The following is a 20,584-nucleotide window of genomic DNA, read 5'->3' on the forward strand; positions in this document are numbered from 1 at the left end:
AAAATCTGCAACATTCGTCCTGCTCCTGCCTGCTTTTTCCTGCAGTCTTGTAAGAGTGTAAACATCATCCAGTGTTTAACATTCTCTTTCCCCTGAAATAATATAGCTAATGGACAGCTGTCTGATTTAATTTTACTGTTAAAAGGTTCCCTATTATGTAAAACTGAATTTCCCTTGCTTTTTTGAAATAATTTTGAAATAGTATCTAAATATTGTTTACAAGTTTCAAAACACACCTTTAATTCCCCCAGTCCATACAATTCATGAAATACAAGATGTAAAATCAGTTTGTTTTGAAATTACAAGAACAAATTAATTTATTCATCTATTCATCCTAGAGCAGTTTAGCCCCACCCACTTACATTGCAGTTCTCAGGCATGTTTCAGCTGTGTGCTTTTTGAATGAGGCACAATACAGGGTCAGCCAAACAGAACATTTGAGCTCATTTGTCTCATTTATTTATCAAAAATGCACAGTAACAAAAAATCCCTTGTTTAATTCTAAGGGATAAAGAGAAGTTGGAAATTGTTTCTATAAAATTTGTTAAATTATGAGTTTTTTGTAACAGACCCACACAAATCCTGTAAATGGACATCAAGGAATAATGTAATATAAAAGAAACATGTAGGATATTATCCACTGAAGCATACGCTGTTTATTCTGAGTAAACACAAGCCAAAAAATTAAATACAGAACATTTATAGGCTATACATTGATTCAAACAACATAAAATACAAAATTAAATGGCCTCCATAAAAATAAAAATACATATAAAAATGGCAAGGAGGCTAGATTAGATTAAGGTATCTTAGAAAAATAAGAATGTAGTTTGAACAAGCCTTAACCAAAGACTGTGAAATACTCCTATGTCCATGCAGATGAATTCAGCACATTTTCCTGTTATTCCTTCTTTAAAATATTTGGCACTTTGATATTCACCCCACCAAGTCAACTAATGTTTGTGCCTTTTGAACTCTGCAAACAGGACACTTCAAGCCAGAGGTACCCATGTGTGGCTGCTGTTCACCAGTACTTTATATTTGTCAGAGCAAGCAAATTGAAGCTGATGTCTATCTGCATTAGTTACAACTGAAAACTACTGCCATACGCCAGATTTGCCTTTAGCTGGCTTAATTGGGTGCATTTTCCTTACTTTACAGCACTTTCCACGGCTGAGGCAGACTGACCCTTTCAAGGCTCCTCCAATTATGTAACAATGCATTTTTTGTGTTTAGAATGAGTTTATTCCCTCCTTATTTTTCAGATATTTCATGCTATACAATGTTAAGTGATATTTAGACAATTATCAGTGTGGGATTTTTCTACATGTGTCTGCATTGGCACTGTAATGTTTAGACTAGGACTTCTAGAAAACCAAAGCAGACACTTCCCCCCCTCACTACTTATTGTGCACTCTATCGTTTAGTATTGCAATTGTGTCTGTTGGAGGAGGATGCCCCCTTTGAGTTTTGGTACCCATTTCTTCACTACTGTTCTCTTTGGCTGGCACAATAGGGGCTATATAAAATTAGATTTGAGTTAGACCTTTTTAACATTGTCCTAGTGTCATGGGACATCATCTCCCCCATATAGTAGTGCAGTTACCCAGAGTGCACCAGTGTTCATGGATTGTTCACAGCATGCAGTGGTTTACTACGGCACATACCAACCTATGTAGTAGGATTGCCTGTATAACAAAGGGATTGGACCAACATTGCAGTACTGAACCTACCAAATGATCACCATGATAATGTAAAGCCAACCAGAATAAGTCTCACACTCAACAAAAGTTACATCATTTCATTTTTAAATTGAGGAATGGGAATATAGCTGTAGAACTAGGCATCAAGGTCAACACATTTGAAGAAGTCACTTCTGTACCTTAAGTTTTTATAGATGTTTAAAGCTGGTCAGGCATTGTGCCCAAGTGTTTGGCTTTCAACATGAACAGGAGGCATTTCAGTTCAGACACTAGTGGAAATTCCTGCTTCCACATGGAAAAATAGTAAGCAGCTATGTGAGCATCCTCCATCACCAAAGAGCAATTTCAAAGGAAAAGTCCACAGGAAGCTCATCCTCACCCTTAGTGGCACTTACCATTTTCTGATTAAATATTAAAAAGGTAGGGTGTAGTTTCTTTTGTTAAAGCAGCCCATAGAACCTGCCTGTTCTAGGCTGAAAGGAACACTTCAGTGTCTTAACATCCAAAATCAAGACTTTCCTGAAGCACTGCCCAGGTTGCAAATGGGATGAACATCTGCTGTTGCCCTACATGTCGCTCACTGACATCTGGAACTGAACTCCAAACTGGATCAGAGACATTTCGTTGTACCATTTTGTGGAATTGTCATTATGGCCATGGCAATACTAAGGGGATGACACTTGCCCACTTGTATGATGCACAATACTCCCACTTACCCTACATACAGCAACAGCATGTGGCTGCACTTTTAATTTGTCTGTCACTAAATGATACCCTCCTACATGGGGGAACAAGACTTTTTTTTAAGCCAGCCTTCACGTGGTCTCCAAAACCATTTCAGAATTTAGGAACAGCATTTGCAACTTTTTTGTAACATTTCTGAAGCAACTCCACTACCACCCCCAAGATAAAGTACCAATTTTCAATTCCAACACTGGGATTTTAACCATACTTTATTTAAATAGATTAAACAATTGTGACAAATGGAAAAAAAAAATTGTAAACCGAGACCCCCAGCCTTTAGGCAAAAGTACACAGTGGTTACGGGTCATTACAAGATCTCACCGACACTGCTTAAGGATTGCATGTACATTACATGCATTCTTGTGTACAAATGTCATACCGGCCAACCGTCAAGTCACGTAGCGGAGACCTGTTAAAAAGGAGAAATAAGATGTTCATGGTACCAAATATGTAAGGTACACAGAACGCAAGTAATCACTACATTAAAGGTGATGGACTCGCTGTAATAGAAATAATTGACAAACATACCCATGATGAGAAACGGTTGCCTGTAACGAATGAAACGGAAAGAACGTCAACGAATGAAGGATTCACCTTCACGCCACCCCACATCACTTTCATTAACTAGTTAATCCTGATCAGTGCAGTTAATTGTGTAATCATTATTACTCAGGTGAAACACGGACTGCAAAAATCATCAAATCAGGACAAAGCTGTATCGAGACCCATCAAGCCGGCACAAATATAACAAATTGCGACATCTAGCAGTATAGCCTGCTAGTTTGGATGGATGCGTGTACCTGCCGATTCGGTAATAGCAAAACAGAAAGAGAACTCTGAACACTAATGTACTCGATCTTACCTTTATATTGCATGCTTCACAGGGCCTCACACAAAGAAGAAACACTGATCAATCTGCAGAAGCGTTTTAATAAACAATGTTTGCTATTAAAACACACGTCTAAGCAATTGTCTAGCTAGTTGTTTGTTTAAACACATAAGTCAACACAGCTAAGTAGATCTTGACGGTAATTTATCTAATAAAAGGATTAACTGCAAACTCATTTTTTGCAGCCATCTTAGTCCTTGACTGAAATAACGCCCGTTGAAGAAAGTTTTCAAAAATACAATAAAAAAAGACCCACAAACACCCTTGTAAACGCAACACTTAAACTAGCTTAAGCGTGCTCATCTTAAATAGGAAAGAACGAAACGCTCCCATGTGGTCGTATTTATCTGCTCACCAACCACGTGTTTGTTTCGAGAAATCATCACACTTCCGGCTGCTCACCTAATCAGCGTGAACAAAACCCATTAAACATATTTTAAAATAAAGTATTCATTTTACATTCAATACGTTTCATGTGCATGTCTTTATGTCATAATACCGTCTTTTATATCTTTGCTTATACAGGCTATCAATAATGATAGCTAAAATAATGGTAATAATGGTAGCTAAAAGGAGAAAATATCGGAAAAATGTCATTTTTAAATATGTTGTCGTTTTCACTTTTGCCACAACACTTATTGTACATAAGCGTAACTAATATGTTTTGTGTGAAAGGCAGATAAATTAAGGCTTTAATTAAACCTGATCAAATAGAAGAATCAATATTAATACTTCCCAGGATCTCTTGACTTTATGGCACGCCATTTCCCTTACCAATATGGCTACCTCATCGTTCCGTCATTCGTCACATGGGAAGTGCATAAAGCGCTGCTGAGGTCAATAGTGTTAAAAATATTTGCTTATCGCAGGCTGACTAGCTAAACAAGCAAAGAAAATTTTCTGTCACCAGGCAACAAAATGAGAGTATTGATTGGTAAGTTATTTTGTGGAATCTCTTTGAACGTGTTTTATATTTTTGGCTCATGAAAACACGCGTTGTACTCTTAGTAGTGCAGACATTGGTATTTTTTTTACGTTGTTCTACTCCATTAGGTAACATCGACCTGTAACCCTACTTGGATTTTAACAGTATTTTTAAGAACTAGCGTTAAAAAAAGTAATACCTTTGTCTTATTAAGTTTCTAAGGTGAACCTTTTTGTAAGTCCAGTGAGTGCAGTTCTGTAGAGCTACGCAAAAATATAGGTTGCTGAGCATTCCTGGTGATTTTAAATTTTCTTACAATTTTCCTCATGCCCACCTTTTCAGGTGGAGGGTCAGGTTTTGTCGGGCGTGAACTCATCCAAATGCTAAGGGGCAAAGGTCATGAGGTCACCATCATTTCCAGACAGCCTGGCCCAGGAAGAATTACATGGGTATGATGCTCATGGTGTTTACCATTGATATTCTATTCAGTTCTCAAACACCAGCAGAGTTCCACAATACTGTTTCAGTTACAAACCTAATCTGTTTTCTGTGGGTAGTGTGAATGAACGTTAGCCTTGACTGTTGAACAGTCCTGTATGTCTTTTTTTATGGTGTGTAATTGAGTGTATGTTGATATGCAAATAATGAGCATATTTGATTAAATAAAGCCCTTCAGCAGTGTGGCAGGGCTACTATATAAGTTGTTGCCCCATTCCTCCTCTAGTGCTGGGTTTTTGTTTTTTTTGTTTTTTTTATATATCACATGCAGTCCAGTCACACACCAGTCAAAACCACAATAAAGTATAGAAATATAGACATTTCGAAGACACATTTCCTAGGAAATAAGTGCACACTTGCTAGCTTCTGAAGAAGTGTACTTTAATGAGTGTGTAAAACAATGTAGACATTCGTGTATAGTTCTATTTTATCTGACTGGCTTACCTTAGTGATGGACTAAAACTAAAACGTGGACTATTTGAGGTCCGTAAGGACAGGATTGGGAATCTCTGCATGACAACCTACAAAAAAACTCAGATTATCTGTCTGTTGCCCTTTTTCCCCACATGTGTTTGCTCTAAAGGCTGCTCTGGAATCTGGTGGCCTGCCACATTGTGAAGGTGTGGTGAATCTTGCTGGTGAGAACATCATGAACCCAATGAGATGGTCAGTCCTTATACAAATAACCTTTTCTTGTGGACTGATTTAGGCCTGTAATGCCAATGTAGATGTGTCAAAAAGTAGATATGTGTAAGTGTTGCTAGTGTCCTTGCTTGCATTGGATTTCCTTCTATGCAGTGGTTGGGAATGGGTTTTTTTAGACTTTGAACATCTCCTGTTTTTTCCTAATAAATGATCATTTCCTATCCTCATTCAGTAATGTTGTAATAGTTAGAACAAACAGAATATCCACTCTCTCCATGGCGATAAAATGTGTGGTATCACTTTCCATTACATAACCATTTTATGTCTATAATCTGTAGGTTATTTACACACCATCTCTGGCTAATTTACTTTAATCACATAGGTGGAATAACCATTACAAGAAGGATCTGGTTTCCAGTCGAGTAGACACTACGAGAGCTTTAGCTCATGCTATCGCTGCCTCCACTACTCCTCCGCATTCATGGGTCCTGATCACTGGTGTGGGTGAGCATAATTTAGACCTCCCTGCAAGTTATGTGAAAATTAAATAATGGATCTTAGTAGATCATACATTATGTAATTCTTGGCCTTGATCATGTTTGTGTTCATTACCATTCTTGGCTGGCAGCATGTTACAAGCCCTGTCTTCAGACACAATACACAGAGGACAGCGAGTGGGTGCCTTTTGACTTCCTGTCTCAACTGGTGAAAGAGTGGGAAGAGGCAGCTCATCTCCCTGAGAATGCTGCCAAGAATACCAGACAGGTGGTGATTAGACCAGGTATCCTACATGTCTTTTAAGGACTTCAGTGTTCTTTACTTCTGATCCTAGAGGGCCCCTACACTTTGCTCTGGCACACTTGTCTCATCTTAAAAGGCCCAATAATGACCTTATTTTAGCTCACTCAGGTCCGTGACCCTCCAGAACCAGGAGTGAAAAACACTGGACTACTTGATGAGAGCTGTGATGATGAAAATACAAAGATTAATGGTTAACAATAACAGTTGATTGCCAAAATGTAATATGATCTGCTGTTGGAGGAACATGAGTGGCCTCTTTCTCAGGGGCTGTGTTGGGACGAGATGGTGGGGCAATGAAGCAGATGCTGACCCCGTTCCGGCTGGGACTTGGAGGACCCCTGGGCTCCGGGCGACAGCCCTTCCCTTGGATCCACGTCTCAGACCTGGCTGGGATAATCGCGCAGAGTCTTGAACCCTCAAGATCTCCCCTTTCTCCACACCCAGAAGTGTTTAATGGAGTTGCTCCATCACTCAAAACCAACTTTGAATTCACCAAGGAGTTGGGGCACCTCCTGAAATGGCCAACCATGTTTCCTGTGCCGGGCTTCTTCCTGGACACCGTGCTGGGCTCAGAGAGAGCGGTTATCCTCACTCAAGGACAAAGAGTTATACCAAAGCGAACACTGGAGTCTGGTTACAAGTTTCAGTACCAAGATCTAAGGTCGGCCTTACAAGAAATTGTTCGAAACTGATTGTTCCCAAAATAGTGGTTATGAAATGTAGTTCCTGTACAGATATGCCATGGCTAATTGATGCAGAAATGATACCATGGCAGTCCATGTATAATAACACTATAATGATCTAAATATATAGTCAATGAACAATGTTGAAGATAAGACTTTATTGATCCCAAACGAAATTGCATTGTAAATACTCTGTGAATGGATGGTCATCTACGTTTTCCGAGGTATAAAATAATTTGTACAGACACCATATTGCTTCAATTAATTTATATTTCTGAGCTTCGACAGGGAAACTGTTTGATCACTGCAGTGATCCTTCCTGCAATACTTCAGAATTGCATTCAGTCTTTCCCCACATTCTCTACTGCAAAAATAACCAGTAACATGGGAAGGGTCTTCATCAGTGTTAGCTGTTCAGACCATGGTGTCTGTACCAGCGTATGAGTCATGTGTTTCGTCTGTAGGATTGTTTTCCTCTGCTTGGATTACTGGCAGCTGGTCTCCCCAGTCACAACTCCGCGCACATCGGTACATATGTCTGTAGGGGTGGGGAAATTGGTATTAGGAGACCACACCAAAATCCATCATTTGCCAAATGTTTAACTTGTAAGTTGCAATATTACACATCACTATTTAAAAGAGCTTTGCACAGTAAATGATGTATTGGGTTGTAAATGAAACTCTGTGCAAACATAAAATTAATAGTAGTGTATGTCAGAGAACATAAGGTACCGTCCATGGCGGCGTTTAGTGACAGCGAACTGTCTGAGTTCTCCATTGGAGCAGCAGACCTGGCACTGCACATGCCTGGACCTGCGATGAACCGGGCCGGTCAGCCGAGCCCAGTCCACCTGTCCTACGCTTTTCTGCTTCACCCTGGACATGATAAGGTAACTGAACTTCTCCTGCTCCCTCTCCGGATTCTTCTGGTTAAGAAATCAGTCAGAAAGGAAATATGGGGACCAGCTGAAGTGTTTAAAGCAGTGTGTGTTTTTTTTTTTGTTTTTTTTTTTTTTCCCCCCTTCTTTTTCTGAACTGGGACCTCTGTGGTACAGATAACTTACCCCTCGTAAGGGCAGAGGGTAGTAGGACTGGATAAAGTTGCAGGGAACTACTTTCTGGCTAAGCAGCTTAGGACAAGGCATTTCATGAGTGCACTGCAAACAGACCGAAATCAGAGACACCACAGTAGAGTAAGTGCATACTGAGGCACAAAACACTGAAAAGAGCAAAGTGATCATGAGTGGTAAATGATAGGTAGCAGGAGTCAAACCAAACACACAGGTGCAAACGTCCTTGATCTCCTAGAGTCAGGAGTCACCTTCTCTTCACTCTAAATGTGCAGATAAAGAAATCACAAAAACTACCACATCATGTAAGTATATAGTTCATATTTTTAGCCCCAGAACATGCCTTGCTGCTAATTAAGTAGAACACAATTATACGTACCTTAAGTAATACATCTCTGGCTTCCATTAAGATCTGGTGTCCTTCTTTCGTTCCATTTTCCACCAGTACCTCAAATTTAACCAGATGTTTATTATGGGAAAAATATATGAACTCTACATGTGGATAAAAGTTAGCAATGGTCACTAACAAGATAGGAGCTGGTTTTCCTCCAGAGTGTAAGAACTGTTTCTTGTCGATCATGCTGGGTGGCCATCTCTGATAAAGAGAATGCTGCCACCACCAGGTCGGCCTGGACCTGCATGGGAAACAACACTAATGTCTGAAATCTGAGGGATCTAGTTTCATTATAGCGACTGGTCCAGGTAAACATCTTGCTGAGCTGAACCCAGAATAATATTTTCACTTAGCTCAAACCTTTATAGCATGCACAAATGGTTGTTGAATATTTGACTTTCCACATGCATGTATATTCATAGAGAGCCTCTGAACTCACCTTTGGGGAGACAGGAAAGAACTGACGGAAGTAGACGTGTTTGATAAGTGGTTCACCTGCCTCAATGCCCCCTGATGAACCACAAATACAGTCAACATCTCGTCAACACTGTTGGTGTCTAGACTGTTTTTCAATGTGTGAATTTTCTCTACCAGTAAGAAGCTGTTCTGCCAAGGTGTTCATAGCTCCACAGGAATCTACACACACATACTCCTTCAATGAGACTCCCCAGAGTGTGTGTGAAGCCCTGGGGAACACAGTTCATTTGAAAAAATACAGACTAATATTAGATAGTCAAAAGAAAATTACCTCAGTCTCCGATCATTCATCCTCATGCAGTACAGTTATTACTACTCGTGACTGAATGTATTTTCTGATTTGGTGTGTCATTACAGCATTTATTCAAATATTCACTAAAATCTACACTGACAAACTTCGTACTGTCAAGGGCAGTCATTTGATAGGGTCTTTGTTAGTACCTATTTAAAATAACTAAAACTTGTTTAATCCTAGGCTACAAGGCTACTTCAATGAGAAATCCAGAACTAAAATTAAAAAAGATATATATGAATCAGCCTTCTTTCTCACCAGAGAGCTGTTCCAAGCCCTGAGCCAAAGTCCAGCAGAGAATATGGTGTAAATGCAAGATCTCTTTTCTTTATCTAGAATGGGTGAAAGTAAGTCTCCATTACAGATGACCTAAAGTAACTTTTATCATTGGCTCCCAAAAAGCAAAGGTGTATTTGTGCTACCTCATTTAATGCTCTCAGGACAGCAGCATAGCCACCTGCTAATCTTGCAGCCATGTATACCACACCCAGCTCTTCATCATACCTATGAGTTGGGCATCTTACACATCAGATTGCACAAATCTTAATAAGTACAAGAGCTCAATGTGAACAACATCTTTACCTCAGAGGTGTCCAGTGATATGTCGTCCTCCTCATTTCAGTCAAAACCTTTTTTCTGATTTGAGCTTCAAAGGAGTGCTTATCTGTATCTGAATAGCATGAACACAATAAACCTCACTCAAAAATCCTTACTATGTGGTCTTGAAATCATTCTTTTTTTTTTTTACCTCTTTGTTAAAACCAGTTTTTTTTCTCTAGTCCATCTATAGCTCACCCCTCTGTTGCTCCTTTTCATTCCACATCCATTTCTTCTCTAGAGCAATGGCTCTCTCCCTCAGCTGAGAGGCTTCAGCTGCACGCTTCCTACTCCACAGGAAATTAGTAAGCCTACCAGCCCGTTCAGTCAAATCCTTCACTTCAGATTCTACAAATTTTAACACAGCAAACAACCATGTATTAGTGAGCCATATTCTGTCAGATGCTTATGTTTATGCTTTCTGTTACTCAAAGCCATGCTAACTATTTGAAATGCAGCAGGGGAATCTATGTAACCATTTGTTGAACCACCTATGACATATATTGATGGTATCCAAGCTGGAGCTTTAAAGATATGGTTCCTTTCTTTCAGTTTAGTCCCATACATACAAGGTTAAGACAGTATATGTAACAAAAAGAAAACAAACCAATAAATAAATGAAAGGGCATCGAAGGCTTGTACTCCTATTTAACTAGAATTTAACTCACTGTGTATGAGAGACAGAGCTCCTCTCTGGAGCCCCTCAGGTAGACATAGAGTTTTGAGGTGAGTCACCCCAGGGTGTTTGCGGTGTGGTGCGCCTTTCAGGAAGTCAGGCAGGGCTACATCTGATGCAGTACTTGCGCACTGGGAGGAACAAAACCAACTCAGGATGTGCTGCTTAGAATTAAAACTATAATAACTGCCAAAGGCAAAAATTGGCTACCACTATTGTTTACATATTTCATAGCATATATATTGACAATATGAAATAAATGTAAAATTAGGAAAGTTAGATTAACTAAAAAGTACATAATGTTATCTTTTAACTAAAATGCCAATAAAAAGGCGAGAGGAAAGTTGCATTATATAAATTTGAATTAAATGAAGCACAACAGAGAAGCATTACCTGCATGTGTACAAGGTCAAAGTAAATGCACAAATGCTTCATATTTTGCTTCACAAAAGGAGCAACTGGTATCAAAATCCTTAGCAAATTTAGCAAACACTTTAACTGGACAGATCCTATTAAGTAATGTAAACATGATTTTTAACATACATTTAAAAGGCAAAGCTTTTGAAATAGTTTTTCCAGGGTATGTTTTCCACCAGACCATTCAAGTAAGATAATATACGGCAATGAGCTATTTTGAAAAAAAGTGCTCTAATATTTTTATTATTGTAATGGTCTACAAAGAAGCATATTTTTCCACAGCTGACACAAGAGAAAATAGGAGGAATAGAAATGGAAATATCAAAAAGATTTTTGATTGTTTTGAAAACAATATTCCTGTTATTTCATATGAGATATGTGGATGAGAATTTATGCTTAAAATGAGAGACCATGAAAGTAACATCTGCTGGTTAAACCTTGACAGTTTGACTGGGATTTTTGATAGGAATCTTAAGCCCCAATAGGAAACACAGCAGGGAAACGCATTCCAAATAGAATTGGAAATCCATGAAATGTTCTAGGTAATTAATTTTGAAGATATTTTTAGTGTTGTGAATTTAAAAAAATAAGTCCACTATGTTCCTTTTTGTTCATTGATACAGATTCGAAATGGAAATTCCTCTTGAAGGGTTATCACTCGAACGCGTTCTTTAACAACTTTCAAAATCCCTGTGGAGTAATGTTTACGTTAAACCAATCGCTGATCAACAATTTACATATTTCCCATGTCTGCGTGAGGGCAAACCCCTTTAAAGTATTTTATCCTATATAATCATTATATGAAAGAAATAAAATAAATGTATGAATTATTTATTTTGTAAAAAGTTATGAATATATGAAATATGACTAGACTTACAAAACTACCATGATCGAAATAACTTTGATATTGGCAACTCTATATATGATGGCTGTGAACGTAACCTTTTCCGGAGCGGGAGGAAGCTCACTGTAGAGATCACATGCAGAGTGCTCGTCACTCACCCAATCATCTCGGGGAAGGTCTGAGACAAGAGCCAATTGCTGCCCTCACAGGACATCATCTGACTCAGATGAGCGAGCGCACAGAAAACTTGGGCCAACGCATGGCGTTCACGCATGAGACGTTGGTGACTGCACAATTCAGCATGCTAACTGATGCGAACCCTGCTGGCTTGGAACCACTCGCGGCTAGCAAGCTGAGTGCGATGTGTGAGCTGGTACATGGGACCAGAACCCAATTCAGACTACTCTCCCCCCACTCTTTTCGATGAAGAGCATTTACGCGAATGTCCTCTATAAATAAATATGAACATGCACAGTATTTTCGTCATTCTTCTAGATATGAGTAGTCAGCTAGTAGCTATCCACATAGGCATCCATAGATTTATGAGACCACTCACCCATCGTGTCACTCTTAGTGGAAAACCAGCACGGCACCTTGAACAAACATCATATAAACGATTATGAACATAAGACATGCTTGTAATCGCAATTCATATAAACGCTAGCGAGCTAATTGTTGCACAAAAGCAGGAAGGAGAGCTAAAGCTATACTATGTGCCTGGTTATGGTCACATGTTCATCTGTACAATTATAAGGTACGTCATCAAAATAAATCCGACTTGAAACACTTTGGGAAAGGTTTTGCCCATCTTGGGCGATCTGGCGCCAAACGGAGTATTGATGCCTCAATTCTGGTAGTCTGGTGTAACAACAAAACAGGAAATATTTACCTAGCTATCTATCTAGCTTTAACTACGTTGTTGGCTATCTATATTGTTATTATATGTTCTTCGATTACAGGTCAAAGAAACAACAATTATATTGAAATACGAACAGGGGCAATTTTTATTACGTCATGCGACGAACAAGGAGCACTCGAATTAAATCCGAAGGAAATTCATTTAGTGGAGACGCAGAGTTGAAAACAGGTAATGCTAGCTAGCGAATTTAGGTTAGGTAACCTAGATTATCTAACCTAGGATAGGCATAGCTGGCTCCCTCATAACACTTATGTATGTAGCTAGCTAACTAGCCTGGATGGTTTCTCTTCATTGGTTAAAGATAACTGTTTAAAGAAGTCGTATTTTATAAGTAACTAAATCATTTTGGCTAATGAGTTTAACCTTTGTGACTGCACGTTCTCTGTTTTTAGTCTGGCAGTGGGAGGGGGATGATGTCCAGTGGGTACCTTACCCACCTGTGGTCGGTGACCAGCTATCCATGCAGCAATCAGAGCTGTACAAAGCTCTGTGTCCAAATGAATTCCAAATGTATTCATAATGAAATAAAACTGACCCCACAGCAGAGCTCAAACTCTGACAAATGTGCTGAGCAAGAAGCCTAGAATGGCCCTTTCTCTGGTTAACAGAGCCACTTTTGGGTGTGGAACTTTACAAACAATTTTAACAATTTTGAATTTGAGCTCCTGTAAAAATATGTAATTATCTGTTTGGCTGTTGTTGAAGTTGTTTGCTGTAGCAGTAACATAACTTACACAAATTCATACTCTTTTTATTTAAAATTCCAATTTGCACTGCAATAGCAGAGCTTTTTCAGGCCACAGCATCACTAAAGTAATATAAGCATGTGTCTCATATATAAGCCTTACTTTACACATCAGTTTCAGTTATGGGTAAACATATACATATAATATATACAAATTGGCCTTTCTCCTCACAGAGGTTCTAAAAGCAGATGTCGGGTCGACTAATACTGCTGAGGTTAAAAAAGAAGAGGAAGGGGAGGTTTCAGCTGCCAAGAAGAGGCGTGGTGAAAGGCGCAGCCAAAGGGAATACAAGACTGTCATGGACAGTAAAGGTGATTCTTTACAAGGATACGAACCATAATATGACCGTGCTAGTACTCAGTAGATAATTATTTAAAATAATAATATGAGTACTGATTTAGTATTAACATTATTAATACTATGTATTCCTACATATTACAATACAACATTAACATTTCATCAACATATAGATGTGCTGATGCCTTAATTATCTCATCATGCAGTGATATTTTTTTCATCCCTAGCTAAATCTGAGCCAATTTTCAAAGGGAACATTATGGAAGACTCATTGAATTTGTCTGTTCTTGTCCCTGGTTACCTAGAATGGGTGAAAAACATTGCCCCTGAGCCCCAGTCTCCCTGATGGCTTGGTCCAGCCCACAGGAAGGGACAAAACCTTAATGTTCAGTTGCTGATTTAACTTCTGTCTTTTAATGACACTCGATGTAGTTACTAGTTTATTCATTAGAGGTCCTATTTTGCCATAGTTTGGCACAGTTTCCCAGGTGTCCACACAGGCTAGCACTATGTGTTGATAAATGTCTTTGCCCAAGAAATGTTAGGTGGATTCTGAATGATGAGTGTTCCAGGAGAACAAATCAAAATTTTACAACACAATCAGATTTTATAACACGAGTTGTCACAATGCAGCTTTACAAATGTATGTGTCCAGATCCCTAATGAGCAAGCTAGTGTCAGGAAAACAGTGGCAAGGAAAAACTCCCTGGTCAGAATTAAGGAAGAAACCATGGGAGCAAGAAGGCAATAAGAAACAGATTTTATACATTATACAATAAAAAACAGATTTTATTACATTATGTTTAACCAAATAGCCACTTCAGTGTAGATGTGGGAGTTTCAGCTACTCCACTGGGCCTATGGTAGGCAAGCTGTTTCTGCGTCCACTGGAGTAGATGGAACGGCTGGAAAGATATCTAGAGATCCTAGTATCAGTTCATCTACTGGCCGCACTGGGACTTTTTCTGCTGTCGTGCTTTGTCAGTGATGAGCAAGTTTGAGTCCAGTGTTGGCATAATCTCCACAGCAACATGCATATAAGAAAGATGTAGTTAGGTCTGTAAAGATTAGCATTACATGACCAGTCCATACACAGTGTATGTGCAGTGATTGGCATGCAGCTCCGGCATGTTCATTTGTAGCTGCATAACTAGAAGGGAGGGCCAGAGGGTGACAACTGTCATGAGAGCTGAGAGACATGGCATTGCACCCACATTATCAACACAAACACAAGTGAACACATAAAGTGGTTGGATGACAATGTCAATAGCTCTGATTACCAGAAAATGCTATGACTGGGCCCCCAGGCACCTTATACAGGAAACTAACCAATAGGTGAGTAAATAGGTCTGTAACCTAGATAGTGTGCCTTATCTGCAGTTTTATACACTTAGGATGATTATGTTGGCCAATGTTTTTTTTAGGTTGCCAGTAAAATCACCACTGCCAAGTTACTGTTGGGCCTCTGAGCAATGCCCTTAACCCTAAATTGCTCAGAATTGATGATTGTAAGTCTATTTGGATAGAAGTGTCAGCTAAATATCATAAATGTCAATTTCAAAATTGGGAGTGTGTCTGAGACCTGAATTAAAATTGGTTGGCTGTTTCCATAACTGGAATTTTATAGGAGAAGGCTGTACCACCCAGCTGTAATTGTTGATAATTCTAACTAAGAGAAACCCTGTATTTTGAGAATGCAGTAGGGAAGGTGTGTTATAGTATACAGTAAGATCACTTGTGGGGCGTATTTTAAAGTCAATAATAAATTTTATTCTAGCCCTTGTAAGGAATCTGGTTGCTGCATTCTGTACAAGTTGGAGTTCATTTAATAGCTTTTTAAAGCATACAGTTAGAAGATCATTACAATAATTCAATCTTGATGAGATAAAAGTGTCGGAGCCAGTTTTTCTGCATCTTATGAGGAAAGTTTAGTTTTATGAAAATGGAAAAAGTCAATAATAACAGTTTTGGGTGTTACTGAAGAGCTATTAAGATTTAGTAGAATATTAGATTTGTTTAGTAGTAGTAGAAGAATATTAGTAAAATATTAGATTTAATAAGTACTACTAGAATATTAGTAGAATATTAAATTGCTTCTTGCCGGTTGGGGTCCAAGTAATAGCACCTCTGTCTTATCCGCTAATGCCAGTGAGTGTTTCAAACCTGTCCTGTAAGATGTTGTGGTCTTTGGTTTTGAATGCAGCACTAAGATTTAAATAAGAAGAGATGCATCCTTCATCAGAGGATATAAGTGCTCATAGTTCCTGTTTTTGTCATGCAGAAGTTGTGAAGACAGTGGTCATGAAGGGAAAGGTACCAGTAGATACAGAATGCAAGGCCAAATTGGGAAAGGTAACTCAAACCACAGATACAAGTTAATAAGTACAAATAAGAGAAGCATCTTCACTCTTAACCCCACCTAACCCCCCAACTTTCTCTTTTCTTAACTTTCCCTGATGCTCTGACTCCTTCCGACTTTCTTCCCCAGGCCCACGTCTACACTGAGGGAAATGACACTTACGACGTCATGCTGAGCCAGGTGACTCTGGAGTACTGAAGGCTCTAATATCAGCTGCTCGTGAGTTGCAGAGTTGAGGGAACTGCTAAATTCTACTAATTTATGCTGTGTTCCAGACAAATCTGCAGTTCAATAACAACAAGTACTACCTGATCCAGCTTCTCCAGGATGATGGAGCAAAAGCCTACAGTGTGTGGATGAGGTGGGGGAGAGGTAAGCACAGGAGCTCAGGGGCCATGGGGATCTTGCTCTGAACCAGGTGGCTTTGATCATGAGTGCCATTAAACACTTTAAATAAACAAATCTTTGTGCAAACCCAATCTCAAATGAGTTTGCCACCTCTGTGTTGGCACCAAGGCTGGGCTGTCATAAACACTGGCACCAACACTGGGCTGTCATAAACTCTAAACTCCTCCAGGGTGCATGTATGACATGTGAATGATCTTGTCAGACTTATAACATGGTGATATTCTCTTTCTCCTCAGTGGGTAAGGTAGGGCAGAGCAGCCTGGTATCTTGTGGAGAGGACCTTTGTCAAGCCAAAGCAGTCTTTGAAAAAAAGTGAGGCCTTTTAAAAGGATTCTATCAAAAATAAATGCTATACTATGGAGACTGTGGTTTGCTAAGTGAGAGTCTGCACTAATTTTCAGCTTCTTGTTACTTAGGTTCTTGGATAAGACTAAGAATGCGTGGGCAGGACGTGCAAACTTTGAGAAAGTTCCTGGAAAATATGATATGTTGTTCATGGACTACAACACTGATGACAAAGTAAGAAAGCAATAGCTGTTTGAACCTTTTTGGTCTTTTTTTTTTTTTTTTGGTTGCAATGATTTTTTAAATATATTTTTGTCTTCACTAGTCACACTTCTGGCTATTGGTATGTGTCGACATTACTGTCTGTTTTCAGTAGAAGGTGCTTACTTTCAGTAGTACACAGAATGACGTAGTGGCAAATTTGAATGCTATATGTAACACTTACTGCGCAGTAGTAAATCTTTCTTTATTTGTTGTTTTTTCTGGCAGAAGGGGGAGGCAGATGAGCTGTCTACTCCTGGCCAGTGGAAGCCATCCCAGCTGGATGCCAAGGTGCAGTCTCTGCTGGAGTTCATCTGCAACATCAAAGCTATGGAGGAATGTGTGCTTGAGATGAAGTTTGACATCAAAAAAGCCCCTCTTGGTTAGTGTGTGTATGTGTGCGTAGCCAAGAGCCCACCCAGAATTGGTATATAGTGGCGCATAATAATTTAGAATGATCATTAGCCAGGTTAATAAAATTGCTCTTAAATTAAAATTGCAACAACTCTAAACCAGAAATGGATAGTTCAACCAAACAGTGCTGAGTGAAAGCATTTGGTCTTAACTGTGAAATATCCTTTCAACTCTTTAGTTAAACTGGCAGAGTTGTGTAAGTGGCATACCATGTCTGACAGGTAAGCTGACAGCAGAGCAGATCCGAGCAGGCTATGCCTCTCTGAAGAGGATTGAGGAGTGTGTGAAGAGGAAAGGCAGCAACAAGGAGCTCCTGGATGCCTGCAACCAGTTCTACACTCGCATCCCTCATGACTTTGGGTACACAGAGACATGTAGTCCCTGTCAGACCACACATTATTTACTATATCTATCAAATAGTAATGGATATCATATGGACATGGCTTTTGGTTACACTCAGCCAAAATTTACAGACATAGATTTGTTTTCTGTAATGGGCTCTCTTTCTCTCTAGTTTGCGAACACCCCCTGTTATCCGCACAGAGCAGGAGCTGAAGGAGAAAATAGCACTCTTGGAGGTAAAGTAATACAAGCATTCAGCCAAATGCTGACTTAGAAGTACAGTTGGTCACATTGCCTTTTGGAATTACAGATAACTTGTGTTTTTTGGTGTTTGGATTGATGATTTAGTTTCTCTCGCTCTCTCTTTTACTCTGTCTGCTTCCCAGGCTCTGAGTGACATACGTATAGCAGTGAAGATTGCTGAATCCAGCTCTCAAAGTGATGAACACCCTTTGGACAGACAGTACTGTTCTCTGAAGTGTCAACTACAGCCTCTGGCATCTGATAGCCATGAGTTCCAGGTACACACAGTACTCTTGAGTTTTACTGCTCAAGATTCAAGATTCAGTACTTTAATATTTCTTAGGAATTTGATCTAGTGGACTCATAAAACCGCACTAAGACAGAGAGCATACTTATATGTAAGACTGAATTTCACATGTAGGAGTGGCACCATGTAGGTCGTAGTTCAGACTGAGCTCTGGTGCTTGTGATTCATATGCAACAAGTCCTCAGCTGTCTGCATTTCTGCACTGGTGTCTGCCTTCTCAAGATTCAGCAGTCATGTGCATCACATGTGAAGGGAATACCCAGTAAATATTGTTTGGTTGTACTTTTGAAGGTATTACAGTCGCTAGGAGAAAATGACTTGCTTGTGTTTGAAATCCACTAACAAAGGAAAATGATTCTGAACCTGTGTGTAAAGTGAGGCTGTGTGTTAGGTCAAATCTTGTTTTGGTAGCTATGCTGTGATGATGCAGTTCAACATAGACTATCTGTGTTACTGAACCCATGTGAAGCTTTCTTCCTCATTGCCTGTCTCTGGTTAGCTGATTGAAAAGTACCTGCAGTCCACTCATGCCCCCACCCACAGTGACTACACCATGACAGTTCTGGACATCTTTTCAGTAGAAAGAGAGGGAGAGAGGGCCAACTTCTGCTCTAACTTGCACAACAGGTACCAGGTCCTTAAACATGTCCAGCAGTTTCATTCTATTAGACCTCACAACATAATACTGTTTTAAGTGCCATTGTGTTATCAGATGAATAAAATTAGATGACAAAAATAACTTTGGTATTGACCTATGTGCATTTTGTTTTTGCCATTTTACTTATATTTAAATATGAAAATGCATGTTCTTTCTTTGGAGTTATTCAGTGTAATTATTTGGTGGGAAAATGTATTCTAATAATTATCATGAAGCTTAATGCTATATTGGGATGGTGTGGATTAAATACATCAGGGCTGTCCAACTCCCATGCTGGAGTTCTTCCACCTGACAAATTTTAGTTCCAACACTCCTGGTTCTATTTTTCTGAAACCTTGATTAACTGGATCATGTGCAATAGATTATGGTTGTAACTGAATTCTGCAGGGCAGTGGTACTCTAGGTGCACAAATGGGGACTCCTGGCCTACATAGGAGAGCATTTTGAGCATTACAAATAGCTGAAATGTTGGTGCAATTGCAGTAGTTATAGAGACGCTCCAATGTCATCTATGAGAAAAAATGGTGTGTGTGTGTTGATTGGAGGACATTGTTATGGCATGGATCTCGCCTGTCTAACTGGGTGGGGATCCTGAGCCATGGTCTTAGAGTGGCTCCACCTGAGGCTCCTGTCACTGGCTATATGGTAAGTGGAGATACAAACATATAAACCCCATGATACCTACTGCGCTGTTAGCCTGGATTGGCTTTCATCATGTACGTATTGCTATTCTCTCTCTGTAGTTTGGTAAGGGCATTTATTTTGCCGACATGTCATCTAAGAGTGCCAATTACTGCTTCACGAATCAGAAGAACAATGTTGGGCTCCTCTTACTAACTGAGGTATGTTGGTCAAGGTCGTTGAGCGCAGCTTAAACCTGATGTGTTCCTGGGGGTGTCTAAAACCACTTCTGTGCTCACAGGTTGCTCTGGGTGACTCCAACGAGCTGCTTGATGCCAATTACAATGCCGATAAACTTCCCTCTGGGAAAAAGAGCACCAAAGGCCTAGGACAGACTGTCCCTGACCCAAAGAACTCTGTCACATTGTAAGTTTTCCATTGTAAGCTTAGTCTTTAATTTCTTAAGGAGTACTTTGCATGTATGGTTTCAATTGCGGTTGACCCTGGTTCTCTTTCTGTGCCAATCGTCAGGAATGGTGCCACTGTGCCTGTGGGTCCTTGCATAAAGATCAGAGTGAACCAGGGGCAAGGATACTCACTCCTCTACAATGAATATGTCGTGTACAATCCAGCTCAAACATACATGAGATACCTCCTTCGAGTCCAGTTCAACTACTCCTCAATGTGGTGAAGCTGTTTTGACACTGGAAAAGCCTGTAGGAACAGGTATTTGTATATGAAGGTATAGCTGTATGAAATGACTATACTATACTAAAGAATGAACAAACTTGTTTGTTGGCCCTTTGAGACAAATGTTTTTGGAAAAGAAAGTTTATTCAATATTCACTTTTTGTCAGGTGTAGTTTTTGTTTGTGTGTGTCTGTGTGGGTACCTCGAAGTATGTTTTGCAACTTTAATAATTGTTAGCAAAACACGATTTTGTGCTTTGAGTCAGAGAAAAAGCCTAAAGACAGAGAAAAAGGCATATAGACAAAAATCCATACCACAATAATTATTATATCATGACTTTCTTCTCAAAACCTTTTTTTTTTTTAACAGTGGCCCTAAA

General features: G+C 39.5%; 3 protein-coding genes and 1 long non-coding RNA gene across 7 annotated transcripts; 2 read left to right on the forward strand and 2 right to left on the reverse strand.

Annotated features, from left to right (window-relative positions):
- Nucleotides 1-2,638: 2,638 nt before the first annotated feature.
- Nucleotides 2,639-3,657, reverse strand: LOC113584138. Its single transcript, XR_003411385.2, has 3 exons — nucleotides 3,310-3,657; nucleotides 2,976-2,995; nucleotides 2,639-2,856 (listed from the first exon to the last, which is right to left on the reverse strand). It is a non-coding gene; the product is annotated as an uncharacterized LOC113584138 (long non-coding RNA).
- A 503-nt stretch (nucleotides 3,658-4,160) lies between these two features.
- On the forward strand, nucleotides 4,161-7,135 carry sdr39u1 (short chain dehydrogenase/reductase family 39U, member 1). The gene is made up of 6 exons (XM_027020905.2): nucleotides 4,161-4,270; nucleotides 4,604-4,710; nucleotides 5,343-5,425; nucleotides 5,787-5,908; nucleotides 6,033-6,185; nucleotides 6,470-7,135. Exons 1-6 carry the CDS (start codon nucleotides 4,255-4,257, stop codon nucleotides 6,895-6,897), a joined length of 909 nt encoding a protein of 302 aa, XP_026876706.2. The 5' UTR covers nucleotides 4,161-4,254; the 3' UTR covers nucleotides 6,898-7,135.
- Nucleotides 7,032-12,392, reverse strand: mettl17 (methyltransferase like 17). 3 transcript variants are annotated; one of them, XM_027020903.2, is made up of 14 exons: nucleotides 12,212-12,392; nucleotides 10,387-10,525; nucleotides 9,917-10,066; nucleotides 9,704-9,791; nucleotides 9,544-9,625; nucleotides 9,380-9,453; nucleotides 8,944-9,038; nucleotides 8,792-8,862; nucleotides 8,486-8,593; nucleotides 8,338-8,406; nucleotides 8,171-8,221; nucleotides 7,953-8,045; nucleotides 7,621-7,811; nucleotides 7,032-7,426 (listed from the first exon to the last, which is right to left on the reverse strand). In XM_027020903.2, exons 1-14 carry the CDS (start codon nucleotides 12,287-12,289, stop codon nucleotides 7,303-7,305), a joined length of 1,413 nt encoding a protein of 470 aa, XP_026876704.2. In that variant the 5' UTR covers nucleotides 12,290-12,392; the 3' UTR covers nucleotides 7,032-7,302. The 3 variants fall into 3 exon arrangements, with proteins under 3 accessions (XP_026876704.2, XP_026876702.2, XP_026876705.2); XM_027020901.2 differs by having other exon boundaries at nucleotides 7,621-7,814; XM_027020904.2 differs by having other exon boundaries at nucleotides 7,335-7,426; nucleotides 7,621-7,764.
- Nucleotides 12,393-12,439: 47 nt separating this feature from the next.
- On the forward strand, nucleotides 12,440-20,361 carry parp2 (poly (ADP-ribose) polymerase 2). 2 transcript variants are annotated; one of them, XM_027020892.2, is made up of 17 exons: nucleotides 12,440-12,508; nucleotides 12,615-12,742; nucleotides 13,494-13,631; nucleotides 15,899-15,969; nucleotides 16,106-16,156; nucleotides 16,252-16,348; nucleotides 16,621-16,696; nucleotides 16,801-16,903; nucleotides 17,159-17,312; nucleotides 17,566-17,704; nucleotides 17,859-17,922; nucleotides 18,073-18,207; nucleotides 18,736-18,863; nucleotides 19,440-19,539; nucleotides 19,638-19,736; nucleotides 19,817-19,941; nucleotides 20,047-20,361. In XM_027020892.2, the coding sequence occupies exons 2-17, from the start codon at nucleotides 12,670-12,672 to the stop codon at nucleotides 20,204-20,206; spliced, it is 1,713 nt and encodes a 570-aa protein (XP_026876693.2). In that variant the 5' UTR covers nucleotides 12,440-12,508; nucleotides 12,615-12,669; the 3' UTR covers nucleotides 20,207-20,361. The 2 variants fall into 2 exon arrangements, with proteins under 2 accessions (XP_026876693.2, XP_035392280.1); XM_035536387.1 differs by having other exon boundaries at nucleotides 12,459-12,742.
- Nucleotides 20,362-20,584: the final 223 nt, after the last annotated feature.

This window comes from Electrophorus electricus, chromosome 18 (genome assembly GCF_013358815.1).
Source record: "Electrophorus electricus isolate fEleEle1 chromosome 18, fEleEle1.pri, whole genome shotgun sequence".
NCBI classification, from domain to species: domain Eukaryota; kingdom Metazoa; phylum Chordata; class Actinopteri; order Gymnotiformes; family Gymnotidae; genus Electrophorus; species Electrophorus electricus.

Coding starts and splice junctions, on each gene's coding strand:
- sdr39u1 (XM_027020905.2), top strand. Junction 5,426..5,786: donor ATCATGAACCCAATGAGATG/GTCAGTCCTTAT, acceptor TTAATCACATAG/GTGGAATAACCATTACAAGA. Junction 5,909..6,032: donor GGTCCTGATCACTGGTGTGG/GTGAGCATAATT, acceptor CTTGGCTGGCAG/CATGTTACAAGCCCTGTCTT.
- mettl17 (XM_027020901.2), bottom strand. CDS start 12,289: ATGTCTTATGTTCATAATCGTTTATATGATGTTTGTTCAAGGTGCCGT. Junction 8,863..8,943: donor GGCAGAACAGCTTCTTACTG/GTAGAGAAAATT, acceptor GTGGTTCATCAG/GGGGCATTGAGGCAGGTGAA. Junction 7,815..7,952: donor ACCCTCTGCCCTTACGAGGG/GTAAGTTATCTG, acceptor TTTCTTAACCAG/AAGAATCCGGAGAGGGAGCA.
- parp2 (XM_027020892.2), top strand. CDS start 12,670: ATGCGACGAACAAGGAGCACTCGAATTAAATCCGAAGGAAATTCATTT. Junction 18,864..19,439: donor TGCTCTAACTTGCACAACAG/GTACCAGGTCCT, acceptor TGTTGATTGGAG/GACATTGTTATGGCATGGAT. Junction 19,737..19,816: donor GGCTCCTCTTACTAACTGAG/GTATGTTGGTCA, acceptor CTGTGCTCACAG/GTTGCTCTGGGTGACTCCAA.